Here is a 20,270-nt window from a genome sequence, read left to right on the forward strand (position 1 = left end):
GAGTAAACCGCTTTGTTGTAACTGCGCTGTTTTATGAAATCCAGTCTTGTAAGTACAAAATACAGAGTTAATGTTGACGTCCTCATCTGTTCTCTGCCTGTGTTGAAGCACATCAGAGCTGTTGAATTGAGTTTATCTACTCATGAAGTCCAGACTTGTAAGTACAAAATACAGAGTTAATTTTGGCATCCTCATCTGTTCCCTGCCTGTGTTGAAGCACATTAGAACTGCTGAATTGAGCCCATCTCCTGTTGACATCCCGCCCTTCCTGTGAGTATGAAGTACAGAGCTAATGATGACATCCTCGTCTGCCCTCCGTCTGTTCTGAAGTAAATCAGAGCTGCTGAATGGAGTCCATCTTCTGTTGTCCTCCAGCTCTGTGAGTACAAAATACAGAATCAATGTTGACGTCCTCATTTGTCTCCCGTCTGTGTTGAAACACCTCAGAGCTGCTAAATTGAGCCCATCTTCTGCTGTCATCCAGTCCTCACATCAGAGTTGCTGAATTGAGTTCATCTCCTACTGGAATCTTCTCCTGTAATCCAGTCCTGTGGATAGGAAAGACAGAGCTAATGCGTGTTGGAGGGACACAGGAAGAGACTGCTTGATTTAGACTGCTTTTACCAATAAAAGTTTCAATTGTATCTCCTGATATCCAGCCTCTTCTGTTTTGTGAGGTAGCTCCTCAGGGTGGTCTGGTACTTCGGGGGTGTTGGTGGTCGGGCTTGGCGCCAGCATGCAGCCCCCCACCGGCCTGTGAAAGTAACAAGGCATGATCTCGTTCTGTTTAAATGCCAAATTCTGACTCTACCATCTGAATGTCTAAACAGAAATCGAGACTCATCAGACCAGGCAACATTTTTCCAGTCTTCAACTGTCCAATTTTGGTGAGCTTGTGCAAATTGTAGCCTCTTTGTGGAGATGAGTGGTACCTGGTGGGGTCTTCTGCTGTTGTAGCCCATCCACCTCAAGGTTGTGCGTGTTGTGGCTTCACAAATGCTTTGCTGCATACCTCGGTTGTAACGAGTGGTTATTTCAGTCAAAGTTGCTCCTCTATCATCTTGAATCAGTTGGCCCATTCTCCTCTGACCTCTTGTATCAACAAGGCATTTTCACCCACAGGACTTCCCATTCTGACATTCAGTTTGGAGTTCAGGAGATTGTCTTGACAAGGACCACACCCCTAAATGCATTGAAGCAACTGCCATGTGATTGGTTGATTAGATAATTGCATTAATGAGAAATTGAACAGGTGTTCCTGATAATCATTTAGGTGAGTAACATGTTTGGGCATAACATCCAATCAGCACAAGAGGAAGCTATATATATATATGTGTGTGTGTGTGTGTGTGTGTGTGTGTGTGTGCGTGCGTGCGTGCGTGCGTGCGTGCGTGCGTGCGTGCGTGCGTGCGTGCGTGCGTGTGTGTGCTGATTGTATGTTATGCCCAAACATGTTAATAAAATGTTTGTTAATAATAAATAAATGTGTGATAAATGAATGAATAATTAAAAAAGCTTTTGTAAACCTATAAACTGATTCACTGATTATGATATATTGAACAGTCACACACACACATTCTCCAGATGACAAATATTGCTATTCTATAAATAATTTACATTTAGTGTATATTGTGCTCTCAGCTACAGCAAATTCAAAATGCCCTCAAAACACCAAAAGCAACTTATAAGCCCACAATTTCTCTTCAATAAAAGCTTCTTAATAATATACTTTCGATTTCATCTAAATTCCCAACATGGGAAGTAATGCATTTTTTAAAACAATTGGATGAGCTGAGCTGCAAACCAATGAATCAATAATTTAGACATTTCGTATGGCAAGCATTCACTCTCATTGGCAAAGACAAGCCTTAACAAAGTTTTCCATTAGAGAGGGAATGCACTCTATAGAAGATATAGTGGACACTTGCATTTTAAAAGGGCTAAGTGCCAATTGGGTCAGCATACAACTACAATCTAATTTTGTACTTTAATGTTTCAGTAATTCAGTTGTATATATTTTATTTTATATGCAACCCAATTTAGAGAGTTAGAGAATGTGTTTATTTTGTGTTTATATGTGTTTAATATTATATCATCAAGCTGATGTCTTTCAAACCTAATCCTCAAATAATACTGGGGCATCAAAATGGAATGATTGTGACACCATATTAACACACATAAGCACATATGGGAATAAGTGCATTTACACTATGAATTCTCTGTACAATCAGTCTGTTGCCTGATTGTATTCGGTCACCGAACAAGCTGTCATGTAACATAACTCATCTGGAACGTTCCATTAGTCTGATGTATACAGGGACTTTCACGTAACATCTCAAAAGAGGCAAACAATGTGATAGGAACTACTGCACAGACCCACAAATAAAATAATAATAAAAAGTTCTCCAATGTTTCATGTCTTGTGCATTACGTTATGCTCATAGATCAGCTCTGAGGGCAGCATCCATAATTTAAGGTCTGCAGCCACGGAAGTTCAGGATGGGAAAGTGATGTTGCATTTTTTATTAAATCAGAGAGACAGTGAAAGAAAATAGAAGACTTGTCAAAGCCTGATGTCTGGAAATGGGGATTAATGCAGAAAAGCATGTGCTATGCTCCCCAGTGCTCTATACCTTTAGGGCTCCTCTGCTTCTGTGACTGTACCCTCCTTTGTTGAGCAGTGCACATAATGAATGATTCAGATGGAATTAGGAATATATCAAGCCTTGCCTAATGCCAGCTTTGAGTCAGATTGTGTTTGTTTCTGATTTTAGGAGGTATTTGTTACATTGACTAGCAGCAGCATATTATTAATTTCTTTATTCGCCTACTGGTTTTGTTTTCATATGCCTTTATTTTTCGGTCCGAGCAATAAAGCTGCTGGAGCTCTTTTGCTTTTGGTGGGAGGTTCTGTTTCTTTTCTCTTTTTTATTCTTCTTTATTAAACAGCTACATATAACTCTGTCCCTTTATGCTGAAAAGTCACCACATTTTGCGTGCAGATAATACTAATAATAATATCAAAATTGATGTGCACATTTTAAATAAAAAGTAATCTGCTTCTGACAATGTGGATTGGAGATTATTTGCATCTGTAGCGACATTTTCACAACATCTTAAACTGGATACATTAGGAAAAGTAAAAATGAGCTGATATCAATGTGCAGATGCAGTTATTGATTTTGAATGTACTTGCATACCTCAAGATAGGGATCATGATCATATGAGCAACCACTTGTTCATTCACACGCATAACATGGCCAAAATAGAGTATCATGAACATCTCATAAAAGTCATGTGCACAGTGCTTGATATATCTGACATCATTACATGGCCACAGGTCATTGTCAGAATCTGGATCTATGAGCTGTGAAATGAGTAAGTTAAATGTGGTTTGTTGCCCGGTATTACTTTCTTGTCAGGCTCAGTTTATGGGTTTCATAAATTGTTCATGGTCAGTGCCTGATACACACTGAATTCACTCCTACATCACTGCTATAGAACAAGAGATAATAGTGTAATTCACTACAGAATGTTATATTTAATTTACACCCACTTAGATGGAGATTAGACCACAATTCAAGAGTGTGTGTTTGGCAAAGCATTAGAAAAAAATTCAAAAGAATAAAGTTCAAAAGGCAACCAGGTAATAGTACCACCTTGAGGTACAAAAGATGAACCTATATCATATCTATACATCTACTGTATGTAAACTTTAACTTATTGGGGTGACCAGGAGTGTGAAAATGGACTATGCAAAACATATATACAAGATGATATGATCCAATGACCAATTGCATAAAATACCAGGGGCTGAAAAAAGACCGGGGCTCAGAGTCAAATCATGCATATCCCTTCAAAAGAGCTTGTTGATTCCCTAGGCGTAGGGTGTCCCAGGAAGTGGAGAAATAGGCTACTGTGATAAAAATCACCATTGTTCCCATGTCTTAATGCATTTATTCCCAGGTTGCTCCAAGGGGGTAAGCTGTAACCACAATTAATGGATAAAAAGCATCTGCTAAATGATCATTAACCTGATAACATCTGCCATTTGCCCACAAAGCTTCTGATTACCCTTGGCCTTGAATCAGATCAACTGTTAGGTAGACAGTCATAGTGTTGCTAAAGAACTAGTCAGCTGCTATAGTAATAACATTGGTGTAATTGTTGGTGGCTATAGCCAAACTATCAGTTTTATTTGTCATATATGCTTAAATGTGTTTTGATTGGTGAAAATAAATCACCAGCACACCATCTTTTATGCCTTGCTTCCCACAAGGACACATTTTCCATTTCATGTCCCAGTAGCACTTTCAGATCATTAATTCTTACTATGTAGCCTAAAAGGCTATTGATGTTGCTGCTATTTGCTATTATTTCCCCTTAATAACCATTTTAATGAACACACGTTGTGTCAAAGAATAGGTCTGAACCTATTCAAACTGTGGTCTGGGAACTATAAGGTTCTAAGGGGTCCCCAGAAATTTTTTTAGAGAAAAAAAAAAGACTAAGCAAAAAGGATAGTCTACCGAACATTCTAACTGCTTCTCTCCTTTCTTGCTGTATACATAGGCTACATACTGAAAAAATTTGCATTGTATCATCCAGTATTATAGTGGTATAGGTGGTAACACAGTACTTAAGCTGCTTACAAACTTACATTGTACAAGTTGCTTATACAATATATCAGGTTTATATAGCCAATTTAAGTTTGGTAACAATATGTTGCATTTATAATGTCAGTTTTTAGGAAAGGGGTCCCGTACCTCATAAGGGTTAGGCTATTATATTTGGGGGTCCTTGACATCATAAAGTTTGAAAACCCCTGTCATAAAATAACTACATTCATCTCCCTGCCAGTTAGAGCCTGCTGAATATAACCTATATGCTTGATTGGTATTTTACCCTTTTCCAATCTCTGCCGTTGGTCACATGGCTGTGCTAACAGCGCCATCCAGTGTTGTGTTTTCTGCAGTCATCGGCCTGAAACTCCACTGTGCAAAGACATGACGTCATATACAGCGTCTCTCAAACACAAAATGTAAAGCTGACATACAGAAGGGACACACACAGCTAAAATTGGTTGATATTGTGACCTTCCCTTCACCCATACAACCTGACACCAATTCATGTTTCATCAGGTCGCTCGGAAATCTAATGAAAAAAATGTCCTGCAGTGCAGTGTCATTCAAACGGCTGAACAATTTTATCATTTGATTACATTCTTGAAATAATTATCCTCTTCCGTTCATGTAAATTATTAAGGCTTATTGAGCTGTTAACTTTGAGACAGAAGTCAAATGACACTAATATTTAAGCATTTGTGTGATTCTATAATTGGAGATAGGCTACATTTTCCATTTCAGGGAAAAAAGTTAAGGGGAAAAAATGTTCTCTAACAGAAATATTTTCCATTATTTTATTGTAAATAGATTTAATTTGAATAAATCAGTGCTTGCCAAACAAAAGTTACTTCCTTTTAAACAGAAAAGGGTCATATCTTTATAGTATTTTTGTCAACTCTGTTACAGACAAACTAGGCAATGTGTGGTAACTGTTTGACTATTTCAAAAGTGTCAAAAATTGCCTTTTTTGTTTGTTTGTTTGTTTGTTTGTTTTGTCTGATGTCAACTTATGACGTTTGTGTGTTTTTTACATTCAAAAACATCATAATGAAAAAGTAATAGGCTAATTTATACACTGGTTTTGAGGCTCTTTCCTGAACGCTGGGTTTTGATGGGTGTGCCGCACTGGAGACTGGATTGGATAATATTTGCATATTTAATGAGCTTCAGTGGCAAATGGAATGATTCGCTCACAAAACGTCTTTATGAAACAAACACAATGATTTATATCTCATCCCCCCGCGATTGATTGGAATATATTTTTTTTTATTAGGCTACTCGGTGGATATAAGCGCAAACTGCACACACATCACGCACGTGCCCTTCAAATATCAAGTCAAGAGAACAATGCAGTTGAAGAAAGGAATGTTATTTTACTATTTAAGATTCACCGGCCTGCCGACAGGCTTGAGTTTTGGTATGCCGCATTGCCGCCTGGAAAGATAGGCTACAACATATTAAAAAACACGTTTTACTCACATAAGTGTGTTGTACCATTTCTGTCAGCTCCAATATAAAAGAAACAGCATGTTTTAATTATGGTGACCAGATGTCCTGAAAAATTCGGGACAGTCCCGGAATCTAAACAAATCCCAAATCTGGCCCTAATTGTCCCGACAATTATACTAAAGCAAAATCTTGAGTAAGTAGTTATTGTCTGATGAACATTAAAAACTGTCTGCGGAGGTTGAGTCGTCCTGTAGCTAGCCTAACCAGCCGCGGCCGGCTGCTCATTGGCTGCAGCATCATACTAGGCGGTATATGCTGACGTCGGGCCTCCACAACCTAGGTATAGCTGTGTGAATTTAAAGTTTTATTGTTTCTATTAATTTATCTAATTAATCTATATGCACAAAGACAATACAACCTTTTTGCCTCCTTTTTATTTTTACCCTTGATGCAAGTTAGCCGCAAGGAGGACAGTGAGGCATGAAGGAGTGATTGTTCGCGGCACTGTGTACAAACAAATACTTCACTACAGAATTATTTCTTTATTTTCGTTTAAGCGTATTAGCGTTAGGCTATACAGAAAGGTCTGATTTACGCACTGATATACTTATATGATATACAGTCATTGTGTTTTTATCCTTTTCACAATGACATTTGAGTTTATTTTTATGTTATTTTTTTGTTTGTTTGTTTGTTTTGACAGACTAGACTAATGACAGTCTGTTGATCTTAGAATAGAAATATGTTTGGTTCAGGTTTGAAATTCATTATTAACTTTTATTATAGGCTACTCAGTCTAATATAGAAGGCCCCCATCCCTTCACCCCAGACAATCTCATCTGGTCACCCTTTTAATCTCAATATGTCTGCAAATCCAGTCTCGACCTGTGTCTTGTTTACAAACGATTCCGCAGTGAAATGAAGCAAATACAAATACAATGTCTTCCCCATGTGAGCTGGAACTTCATTAAGAAATAAAGTTCAACCACTCATTTCCAATATTAGAATCTGAAGGAAGCTTATGCAGAGTCTGTGTTCTTCCACACCCAGACACAGCAGATTATCTTCTTAATGGGAAGATTAAAATATATATATTGTTTCTTTTAAGAAAATAAATAATTCATTAAATATTCTTGATTGAATTGGACCATTTCTTAACAGAATCTGAAGAAACAAATAGTTTATTCCCTAGCTTGAGTTAAATAAAATCTTTCTCTTTCATATGCATATTCTGCTAGACCATATTTGTCACACTTTCCAGTTTCATGCATTCCATGCAGACACTGACTTAATGAAGAGGCAAAGGGACATCATTTCCTGAATCTTATATAGTTGTGGGAGATAATTCCACCAATTTAAAGGCAAAGTATGGTACAGTAACAGAATTAACACAAGATTTATGAACATTTTTATCAGTTTTTTATAAGATTTTTAAACAATTTAAGGATGTAGAATTAGGAAAATGACTTGAGCTTTTAAAATAAATGAAATATTACCAAAAGAAAAGTTAAATAAAATATTTTGATTACACAGTTATACATCATGGGGAAATTACACTAACTAAAACATGATTTTCAGCTATATAATAGACACTTTTTACAGAAAATATAATATTTTAATGGCCTGTAACATCTTGTGACCTATGACAATCCTATGACAACACATTTTTACTATAATTAAAAATATAACCATTTAGAAAAATATTTTGGACATCAAAATGGATCTGCAATATAGAATCCCCATTTATGAATGTGTATTTTGAATTTGTATGTGTGTTTTTTTCTGTATTTCATAATTTTAGTCTTATTTACTCTAATTTAACAGTTTTACTGTTAAACTTCTATAAGTTACACCATGGGATGAAGAAATAGATGATACTTTCAGATGTATAAATACATCTTTTTTTTCTCCAACAAATGAACAATGAAAATGCTGATGTTGTTTTCTGTTTATTTCTGAAGATTTGGATTTTGTGCAAATGCAGTTTATGAAGTTTACAAATACAAATGTTTAAGCTTTTATTCAAATTTTTTATGTTAAGGGGTTAGTTAACTTTTTAAAATAAACAGAAATCAGGCATATATATTATAATTAAAATAATTTCATTTAAAATAGTAATATAAACATTTAGCTGAACTTTAGCTTTTGCTGAAGTTTGTTTAATAATGTATTTTTGTTTTATTGCATATTTTCATTTTGTTCACAAAAATTTGTTTCAAACTGACAGACCCTGAACTACTGTATGTTGACATATTTTCTGTTAGTATATTAATAACCACAAGAGGGCAGTTGAGCATCAGTTACTGAAGCACTTCACAACAAACAACCCATGGCCCCATGCCAATTACAAAAACTCACAAGAATCACAGTGAATTGAAATATTTTCCATCTGTGAAAGGTTTACAGTCAAGTAAAGGTTTAGATTGTCAGGAATGTTTTGCAATCACTTGTGCCTCTGGCTTTCACATAAACAGTATAGCAAAACTCACAACTATGCATTACATACATGAGCAGTTATGTGCAAATTCTAGTGCTATGACACAAGATGTTTTAAGACCCATTTAAGTGACAAATTTTGTTTTCATTAAAATACTGTAAACAAAACATACACACCTGATGTGAATATACAAATGTAACTTTAATAACTTAGCCTATAACTTTTGCAAGTTTTCCAAAAATGGCAACTGTGGTTTTATTATGATGTTCTGGATAATCTAGACTATTTTACTTTCCAACTTGACTTTTACAAAATGTTAGCTTTACGTCCTGACCTTTAAATGAATCAAACGTCTTTGATGTCAATTGAATCAATGATAAACATTTTTTTTTTTTTATCAATCAATATTACATGTTCATTTATATGGAAAACAAATGTCTGTCAAATTAATCATAAAATCAATAACCAGATAGCCAATGTTCATATTACAGAAACAAAAAGCAAACTCTCTGTAACATTTGTAACTAAATATGTCTGCAAAATAAAGCAGTTTGATTGGGGTTTGACAGAACATACACTCCACATCATGATTCCCCACCACCAGCATTTTCTGAAATGCCAACACTCATTAATCTAGAAGTGTCAACATGAGGATCATATCATCTAATTGTTCATTCTACATAAAGCATCTTATATCACAAAATGAAGACAAGGGCAAAAAGAAAGTTCATAACGTTAGATGAAGAGTGATATGAGAGCATCAACTCTGATCACCCAGGGACTCAAATTGACATATTTCTACTTCTGAGGGGTCAGAATCCAGCTTGACTTCTATATATCAGTACAAAGCAAGGCCGTACATGTGCAGCTCTCCAAATCCTCTGGCCTGGATTTGAAAAGCACTTAAAGGACACTTTAATTTCAAGACGACACAGTTTTTCCCTCTACTTCAGAATACCTCTCCTGAGAGAAAGCCATTCTTATAGCACAAAGACTCCCCTAACCACTACACTAAATCACAACAGCCTTGAAATGTAAAATGTCAACAATTGCACCGTTTTATCATAAGCCTCGTTCCATTGCATTTCTATCAATGACTATGGTTCCTAAAAACAAAAACAAAAAAACAAACAGGTCTGGCAAAACGCATTAGTGCAAAATCATTATTGCAACCATCTCAAGTTCACACAAACGTTTAGATCAGCAGCAGTTTCAATTACGACCAATAACGTTGCACATTTCTAAAATTATCACAACAGAACTTCCATTCATTGAGAGCTAAGAAAAACTGAAAATATGCTGATGCTGACATTATCTGAAAACGAACATTGAGTTATTAACTTGGCAATGCTAGGAAGCGCAACTAACTAAAAATAGCCTATTTAGATGTTGTAGTTAATATGTTTCCAATAAACTGGATACTGACAGCATCATACAACTGAAATTATATGGTCACTGGACTGATGAGATTCATTTTGTGGCAAGCGCAAAAAGAAACAAGTCAACATGCATGGAGCGTTATGGACTAGCCTCCACCGTATACCATACTGTACTCAAAATGCAAGTGTATTTGCGCTCCTTTTCTTTTGAGGGGAACGCAATTGTTGAGGATTAAGTGGCTTTTATTTCAAGCAGCACAAAGCATACAGAACAACAACTGAGCTCAGAGCATTCTGTTGCGTTTATGGGTTGGGGAGTCTGTGATGACGTCGGCGCACTGGACCGAGGTCCGCTTCCTGGTGCCCGTGCTGCCAAGGTGGAGGGCCATCTCCTCTGATATGAAAGTGTTCAAGTCCACATCATGCAGTCCATTCCGTCTGCGTCCTGCATTTGAGCTGCCGCTGACGTGAGTCGGAGAGCCGGGAGTGCTTGAGCGGACGCTGATGCCGGCCATTGCTCCACTTAGACCTGGAAAAGATGAGATTTAAAGTGTCAATGCCACATGTGCTAACCATGAATAATGATACATTTTAAACTATGTTTGTGGCTTGGCTGGCTGTGATTTTGCAAATACTCTATAAGGCCGGCGATACACTGCAAGTGTGGCGTGAGCGTCTCGGCTGCTTGGCGTGTGTTTTTATTTTGACTCCCACGTTAACAGGTTATCAAATGCAGATATAGGCCTGATTGTAATTTTTAAAAGAATTATCGATTTTGAAATATTCCACCTGTCAATACAGAACGAAAGCCTGTAGCCTATTTTGCCATCAATGCTATAGATATGCATGGTCAATACTGCCAATGTTGTCATTGCTGTATCAGTAGGCTATATTTTTCTGATTATCATGAAGATTAGGCCTTCCCTGTTTGTCAGCTAGCAGCAGCAGTCCCACGTCAGACACGTTTGTGGTGTGCAAAGACAGAAAATGCCACATAGCCGACACGCAACAGAAACGCCAAGCTTGAAGTGTCGCCGGCCTAACAGAAGGTAAGAACTGTAGGTAATGTGAATGCAACTTTATGTTTCTAATGTATTAAAGTGCTGCAATGTTTGTAGGGGTTGGACACACTGTGCTTAAAAAAAATTAACCTTTCAACCAAGTATCTTACTCTAAAAATACTATGGAAGGTACAGTCATGCAATCCTTGTACTTGAACCATGTGAGGGTCAATTGAGAAAATGAATCTTTTAAAATGTCTGACAGCATGCACAGATTTCTCAACTTGACAACTTCTCAACTGTGAATTTATATATATAAATATGTATAAAATACTAATTTACATGCTGGCATTAATCTTTCTAACATTTTACTTACAGCCATTATGCCAGTCTTCAGTGTCACATGATCAGATCAGAAATCATTCTAATATGCCGATTTACTATTCATGTCGGAAACAGTTGTGCTGCTTATTAAAATGTTTTTTTTTAATAACCCATGATACTTCTTTCAGGATTATTTGATGAATAAAGTTAAATAAGAACAGCACTTATTTAAAATAGAAATATTTTATGACAATATACACAACCATTCACAAATTTGGGGTCAGTAATGTTTTTTTTCTTTCTGAAAGAAATTAATTCTTTAATTCAGCAAGGATGTGTCAAATTGAAGGTGACAGCAAAGATTTGTTTTGTTAAAAAAATTGCTTTTTTTTATTATTATTCATCAATGAATCCTAAAAAAAAGCAGCAACTGTTTCCCACACTGATAATAACAACAGTATCAAATCATCATATTAGAATGATTTCTGAAGGATCATGAGACACTGAAGACTGGAGTAATAATGCTGATGAAAATTCAGCTTTGCATCACAGAAATAAATTATATTTTAAAGTATATTAAAATAGAAAACCATTATTTTAAATTGTAATATTTCACAATATAACTTTTTCTGTATTTTTCATCAAAAAAAAAAACATTTAAAAAAAACATTATTTCAAAACCATTAAAAATAGTAATGTTTCTAAACTTTTGGTTTCTAAACTTTTCGGTATTTGGGAGGGGAAAAAAATACACATTTTATATTGAGCTAATGCTATTGCATTTTAAACAATAACCACTATTTCTAGACTACACAGTGCAGTCACTAAATGTTGAGACACAAATGTGCAATGTCATTTGATAATAATGTTCAGTCAGCTCTGTATCTTAACTATGATTGGGCAGTGATATTTACCATGTAGTGCTATGGCCTCACAGAAGGGCTGTAAATCAGTCTCTACAGATGATACTGAGTCCGATGAAGGCGGTCGGTTAGGAGACATGACAGTCAGTTTTGGGGCAGCTCTAGAAGTCCTTGGTGGTGGCGCTTTACCACATAGGAAACTTATCAAATCTTCCCTTCGTATAGTTCTCCTTCGCTTTTTGACCCAGGCCAACACATCTTTATTACGTCGCTGATGACCAATCTGGATTCCTAAATCAAAGCTTCTCTTATGAGCATCAACACTCTCTGTTGAACAAAACACATTCAAATGCAATTATTAATGCAACAAACATCAGTGTGGGCCACAAAGATATGTACAAACCCAAATCTTGTATACCTTTATAAAGATTAGTCACAGCTGTTGCAGCGTTCTGAAATGGAGACCACAGTGACGGTCCTTGCTGGTGACAGACTCGATCTGCAAGACAGGAATAAAATCAGGGGCATTTATGTGACCTTAAAGACAACAGAGATTATTAAAATAAATTAGGTCCTGAAATGTATTCAGACATATACCTTTACACTACAAGACAAATTTATTTAATATTTACAATATAAAATGTTTTCTAACCATGTAGACAATACATGTCAAATTTAGCTGGTTTTGCAATGGATTAAACCACAAACGCACTACTTTTAAAGAGACATTAAGTGTCTACCCATTAAAATTGCTAATTTATTGTTACATTTATAAGATGCTCAATAAAAGAGTATTAGTGATTGACAGTCTGGGTCACCATTCATTTCAGTATGCAAAGGATGCAATGAAAGTGAAGGGTGACTGAGGTACCTAACATTCTGTCAAGTCAAAACATCTTGTGTGTTCAAATGAAATCCATGCAAGGTATTGAAAAACGTGAGTTAGTTTTAAAAAAAAAAAAGGGAAAGGAAAAAAGGAAAGGAACAAAGAAAAAAAATCGTTAAACAGCAAAAAAAAATCTAACTGTTGTACTTTTTTCAATACATTTTAATAACAACCAATTTAAGAAAAAGATGCACTTATCACTTCAACAGATTACGAAAGAACAACAAAAAACAAATGGTGACCGTGCCTGTCGCTACCTAACATTTCTTTTGTGTTTCACATAAAGCAAGGATTTCATAGAGGGTTGGAACAACATAAGAGCCCGTAAATAATGTCAGTTTCCATTTTAGTGTGAAATAACTATCCCATTAAGAACGAGTTCAGATATTCGTGTAATTTAAACAATGGCTGTGTGTCAAACCCTAATGAGCACCAACATGGACAGCATATAATGGCAACATAAGTGTCTTCTAACGTGCCTGTGTTGCACAAAGGTCGACAGTTGAGTGCAGGTTTTGAAACACATATAGCCACAATAGGACACAAGCTAGCTCACTAACCGACAAGGTTTTTTAAAAAAATGTGTGTTTTTATAAGACTATAAAATGTAAGTGTGTTACACTTAAAAACAGTTACTCCTATACAGATAGTTTATCCGAGAGGTACAAAAATATCGTATTAAAGGGCGAAGCTTTCAGGCTAGCCGGTTAGCCATAGCAAGGCCAATATAATAACAACGAACAAACTGTCAAACACAGCCAGACCGGCGCGGCTAAAGCTAATTACCATTCGCACCGTCAAAACAAGCATAAAATGCTGTTTTTAATGACTTTAGTGGTTCAATTATACCGTTACGTGTTCTTTGTTCGAAAGGTGTGGTACGGTCGAAAAACGGCAAGTTTACGAGATATTTTTCTAGAAGCGAAAGGTATTTTTAGCCGAGCTGCTGGAAGTCTGTGGGCCGCTTACGGGGTATCTTTCTCTGCCGACAGACCTTTATAAAGTTGCGCTACCGCCGTAGCGGAATTCTGGAAAAGATGCCACAGTTTCTCTTGGTTCTGGTCCACCGCCTCCTCGTTCGGTTCTTCCCTTTCGGCCTCTGCCAGGCATTGGCGCTCCCATTTGGAGAACCAGTGTTCGGGTCCGTGTTCGTGGATCTCCGCTTCGCTCTCCTCCTTCTTCTCCTCCATGATGAATACTGAGAAACTTCGGTGAACTTCTGCTCGGTTTTTTTTTTTTTTTTTTGGGGGGGGGGGGGGGGGGGGGGGATTCTTGCTCTTGTAGGTTAATTCGCGTTTTTGAAATCACACAACACCTGATCAGTGTCGGTTAATTTCCTTATTTCTAGATTTACATGTCTGAATTAAAACGAAATGTTTTGTTTTTGTGACGCCGATGTAATTACCCAGGACTGTTGCCTACCCCGGACCCGGTTAGAGGATTGCGTTTGCCCTGCGCATTCTTTGATGTGGGCGGATCGGATTTAAAACACGCCCAACTCTTTTTTGCGCATGCCCGTATCACCCACCGTTGAGCTAATGGGTGGAGCCTAACGTCCAGCTCCCCCTCTGAATATAATGGGTGGAGTTTGAAGGTCCAGCCACACCCTAACCTTAACCTTACCCTATAATCTAATTAGGATGAGCTCCCGCCCATTAGGTTCAGACCGGGGGGACTGTTCATCAATTGGATCTGCAGCGAGATACCCCTCGCTGCAGACTGTAGCGCGCTGACGTCACGAATATACGTCACGTATATTACGTATCGCATATCTTTAAAACGCATGCGCCATAACGTGGTGACTGCGCATGCGTGAACTATTTGCGTTATGCGGTGATGTCACGTGTTTTGATGTCTTGTTTGACGTCCCACGTCTTTAAAATGCATGAGAAAACTTGACATAATAGGTTGATAAAATGTTAAAAACGCTAGGTAAAACAATAATAATTATAAGGAATTACAGAGTATACTTTGTAATGGCTGTGTATTTTATTTAAACTAAGTGTAGTTTAGATTACAACTCTTTATTGTCCACGCAGGTGGAAATTCATCTTCAGCCTCACAAAAATTATTAATTTGAATTCCCAATTCAATACAGCAAACACACTAAGAAACTTGAAAGAATTACATGCCCCATGCATTACAAACGTATAAACTAATTACGCTAAGACCATAAATAAGTAATATCACTAAATAAATAAATAACCACCCTTAGTAACATAATGTACATAGATTGTTAATTGTATAAAATAATGGCAGATGGTATAAATGTGTTATTTTCACATTATGTTGTAGCCTACATTGTTCTTCTTTATTTTTGTGTATTATATTTTTTGGACAGTTTCTGTTGCATTGACAATACGAGATGTAAAACATTTATGCCATTAAAGTAGTTTGATGTTAAACTGACTATACAGTACATTTTCAGTGTCTATATCCCATATTATACATACCAACTTTTTTAAAAATTTCAAACTCATAAGAGTGACAACTTTCTTTTATTTCAAAACAAAGCAGACCTCTCTTTTATCATTATAATTAAAGAATTATGTACACATACAGATTATCACACACACAAATACAAACATTATAATTTTTTATATCGCATAAACACAAAACAATCCATTCAAATCTACTCAGCCTGAAATTTCCCTCCATCATTAAAAAAACATTCAACCCGAGCAATAGCCCTCATCCTCCTTATCTGGATGAAATCACCTCAGGACTCCCCATCCGCCATCAGGAGCATACCCGGGTGGGCAGTCCTTGAAGAGTGCAGTGTAAGCACAGTGTCAATGAGCAGGGCACCCCAAACTCTTGTTTGTGTTCTGTGGAAAATGCACACCAGTTCTAGACACCTAATTTAGATAAAATATAGCACAAACAATGTTGAATAATTTTGAAGAAAGGCATTAACATGGTACAGGGTCATACCAGGACAATATTTTAAAATGCATTATTGGAAGAAGTTAGACAAAGATATGCTTGAGTGTTATTGGTGTTATTGGCAAACTTTAGATTGAGAAAGCCTAGCCTGAAAGTTTTTAAAAATATTTTCAAAAGCTATGAAGTTTGAAGATTCATTAGTTCAAAGTAGTTTTCAAACTGAAAGTTTACATTCTATCAGAAACAAAAACATGATAAATAGATAGACACAGACAGACACATTACAATCTGGCATGACATGCAGACAGACACATTACAGATTGGCATGACATGCAGGCAGACAGCCATTACAGACAGACACATTACAGACAGATATTACAGACTGGCATGCCAGATATATATATATACACACACACAATTTATTTTACCAAAAAAAAAAAAAAAAAAATAGTAACATAACCTACAGTACATACAGGAACATAAATTTTACAGTACGATCTGATCATGCTGCAAAAAAAGTGTTGTTCCTCAGTAGTTTTCACAAGTGTCTAAAGTTTTTTTTAACCAAGATCCATTTACTGAAGTTACGAAATGACATATGAATACGAATTCTTGAAATTGATAATATAAAGTGAGTTTATAATTAAAATAATAACAAATATAATCTATCAAAGCTGAGAAAACCAACCTATTTCAAAGGAAAGGTTTTATTACTCATTGACAGATATTTGATTTGTTTTCAACATAAATTCCCATAATTTTATTCATTCTTTTGAGACTCCAATTTACATTTGCATTCCATGTAAATGCATCTCTGTTTAAAGATGTTTAAATATCTATTTGGAAAAACAAGACAAAAATTAGGATTTTTTATTTATTTTTTTGCAATGTATGCAATAATCAATGACATGACTTCATTAATTTAAGTCTTTCTGCTCTATTTTAAGACATCTTCAAAGCATTAATTTGTTTAGAGGCACACATGTTAAACATTAATAAATTAAACATTTATGACGCTCTATATGGCATCCCTAACAATTAAAAGCTGTTAACACAAACACAATTGTTAAAAACAACATAAATACACTGCTTATTGACTTACTGCCATGGAATCCATACCTTTCGAGCCAACGCTAACATCATCCTCAGGTGATTGAAGTTGAAAATGAATATACGCGCATGCGCGAATACACAAAGTGACATCATCGGCGCGCATGCGTATTAAATACCGACGAAACGTCACATTGCGCATGCGCGCTAACAACTACGTGACGCAATATTCGTGACGTCACCGCGCTACAGTCTGCAGCGAGGAGTATTTGTCTGCAGCGAGCACCAACTGAAAAAGTATAACACTGAACCAACCATAGACATTAAAAGAAACCAAGAACCAACCATCTTTGACGGAACCAAACTGAATAGGTAGCCTAATATAAACCCTTTCTTTTATGCTTCATGCTAACATTATCTTAAAAACTCAAAACACGTGTAGTTATATACTTTTATTATAGGCCTACTTTTATATTATCCAAAAACCATTCAAGTAAAGTAGCCTTTAATTAATTTGATTAATGTCAAATAAATAATTTGACCCACATATGACTTCTTAGGTAAATTTAACAATGCAAGTTTAGCTGTAAACTCAAAATCTGTTCAGATATGCTTGTAGAGCATGAATTTGGCCCAAACCAGGATTTTATAAATAGGCTAATGCTTTGATTACATTTCTGAGCAAGTGGGTGTTATTGAGAGAAGGCTAAAACACTTCAGACCTGTAGGCAGTAAGTTTGAAAATGAAAGCTCTTAGTGTAAAATGTTAAAAGCAATTGTAGTAAATGCCATTGAAAATCTTTTCAAAATATAGGCTACTTTATAGCTTTCCTGCCATTAGCAACACTGAGGTCATTCCAACGAAACATATAAAATTATAAAATGTACACCTTGAATGCAAAGTTGCTTTGGATGCCAAATGCATAAATGTCAATTAAAAGAGTTCATTAGCCTACACCGTAAGAAAAAAATTCAGGTCTCCAATAGAACATTTTCTATTGACTGATCAGATCTAAATTTTTCAGTTGGCCAAATTGAATTTTAGTGAATTAAATTGCATCAATTCACAGAATTTCAATTCGGCCAATTGAAAATTTTAGATGTGATCAGTTACTAACTTTATTGTTTTTATATATATATATATATATATATATATATATATATATATATATATATATATATATATATATATATATATATATATATATACATAACAGCCATCAAAAAAATGTACATGCAAGAGAACTGTACACTAAATATATATATATATATATATATATATATATATATATATATATATATATATATATATATATATATATATATATATATATATATATATATATTTTTTTTTTTTTTTTTTTTTAGTGTACAGTTCTCTTGCATGTACATTTTTTGATGGCTGTTATGTTGCAGCATTGAACATGATGAAAGTTGAAATACAATTTTAGATTATTAACTAACTATTAAAGGAAATCCAATATTTAGTAGGCTATATAAACTTTATTGGATTGTACAAAGTCTTGTAAAAACATAGTTCAGCATTCTGACTCACAGTGTACAAATGTTTTAAAATAAAATGTAGCCATACAATGTGGAAGCAGCTGTCAATTTCATATCCACATCTTTTGTTTGCATCTATGCTGAGCTGAATAGTTCACATATATTTCATAAAAAATAAATAATTGACCACAGTAATGAATGTGCTACACAGGTATTCAACATCTGTCAATTTTGTAATCAAATTGCACTTATATAGAAAATATATGAAATTAATGCAAGGGCACTGAAGGGCGACATATTATTATCAATCACCTCTAAGGAGATTTTATTGTTAAATCAATTAATTATTTCCTCTTTAAAAACCAAAAAGAGCTTCACTTACCAAAAGTTAATCGAAGAAGGACTGATAAGACTGCACACTTGAATTGGTGTTGTCTAAATTTATTTGGCTGATTCGAAACAGAGCACAACACCTTGTTCATGTTAATTTATTGACCATAAGACACAGATATTACAGAATGCAGAGCATTATTTATTTATTTATTTATTTTTAATTTCAGATTAGTTAGAGAGAAGCGTTTAATTCTGTGACATTTTCAAAACAGGAATGACTATGCAGCAGGACCCATGCAGCTGCTTGACCACCTTGCCAATATATTTGCGCAATTAAGTCCACCTCCCAAACCCCATTCATAAACACCTCTAATATGGACCTTATAGGAAATGGACTGAACATATCAGCATGGTCATGCCAGAGAAATGAGCTAGATCATTCTATATTGTCAACTCTTTCAGACACCATAATAATAATGTCAAATCTTTTTTTAGATAATCATTGAATGAATTGATGTGGTTTCCAAACAATTTTAAGAGATATCTAATAAATGTTATAATACAATCTTGTGTATTTTTCATAATACAGATGTTTTAAATGCATTAAGCCCTGTAGCTAAAATTAGGGAAACTATCTCAAACGATTTATTTACAATTACTTTAAATTAAAACAAACTAGTTTATACAATACCTAAAATTGGGGAAACTATCTCAAACTAATTATTTACAATTACTTTAAATTAATTTAAAAAATAGTTTATACAGACCTATTTTGAATCTGCAGGCTGTAAAGTATGTAATGTTATAAGGACAGTTAGCTAAGTCCCATGTCTCAAGAAGAATCAACGAACGATATATATAATCGTATTATATATATATATATATATATATATATATATATATATATATATATATATATATATATATATATATATATATAATACGATTAAAAATGCAACTACACAATTCCGTAATTTTACAAAACCCAAAATTACATAACATGGATGCTGCTGTCAGTAAATTAAAATAAATAAAAAATAATAATAAAAAATATAGAAAAGAGAAAAGTTTTAATAAACTAGTATGAGGTAGCATTTGTGTTTATGGCGCTCACGGTGTGCGCCACTGTTTGGATCTCCATGCGGATGTGACATTTCAGAGAGGAGCGCGACCGCCATTTTGAGTTTTACCTCAAACTGAACACCATAAACCACGGGAGCGGGTGAGAGAGGCTCTGGCCGTGACCGGGCAAAATTATCTTTTCTCTTTTGAATAGCCGTGTGGGATGCAGCTTCAGTGTGCAATTGGGCGTTAGGTGTTCAGATTAGTTTCACTAATAACGGCGAGGCGAAACGCGGACATCTTTGTGAGTTTAAACTTCTAAATTAGTGCGATTTCACATTAGAGTCTGGTTTGAATGGATAGGTTTTTTCTTCGCTCCCCCCTAAAAGAGGGACAATCGGAGGAGCACACGGACTGGAAATATTGCAGGGAAAGTTGTATTTAAAATAATCTCTCGGAGGCGCATGAGTTG

The 20,270-nt window shown here is 35.4% G+C and overlaps 1 protein-coding gene across 1 annotated transcript; it reads right to left on the reverse strand.

Annotated features, from left to right (window-relative positions):
• Positions 1 to 8,693: 8,693 nt before the first annotated feature.
• hapstr1a (HUWE1 associated protein modifying stress responses a) lies at positions 8,694 to 14,426 on the reverse strand. The gene is made up of 4 exons (XM_067414696.1): positions 13,959 to 14,426; positions 12,497 to 12,577; positions 12,130 to 12,405; positions 8,694 to 10,419 (listed from the first exon to the last, which is right to left on the reverse strand). Exons 1-4 carry the CDS (start codon positions 14,152 to 14,154, stop codon positions 10,175 to 10,177), a joined length of 798 nt encoding a protein of 265 aa, XP_067270797.1. The 5' UTR covers positions 14,155 to 14,426; the 3' UTR covers positions 8,694 to 10,174.
• Between the last annotated feature and the right edge of the window lie 5,844 nt (positions 14,427 to 20,270).

The sequence above is a fragment of the Pseudorasbora parva genome, chromosome 2 (assembly GCF_024679245.1).
Source record: "Pseudorasbora parva isolate DD20220531a chromosome 2, ASM2467924v1, whole genome shotgun sequence".
Taxonomy (NCBI): Eukaryota; Metazoa; Chordata; class Actinopteri; order Cypriniformes; family Gobionidae; genus Pseudorasbora; species Pseudorasbora parva.

Coding starts and splice junctions, on each gene's coding strand:
- hapstr1a (XM_067414696.1), bottom strand. CDS start 14,154: ATGGAGGAGAAGAAGGAGGAGAGCGAAGCGGAGATCCACGAACACGGA. Junction 12,406..12,496: donor TGTGACTAATCTTTATAAAG/GTATACAAGATT, acceptor TTTGTTCAACAG/AGAGTGTTGATGCTCATAAG. Junction 10,420..12,129: donor TGAGGCCATAGCACTACATG/GTAAATATCACT, acceptor CATCTTTTCCAG/GTCTAAGTGGAGCAATGGCC.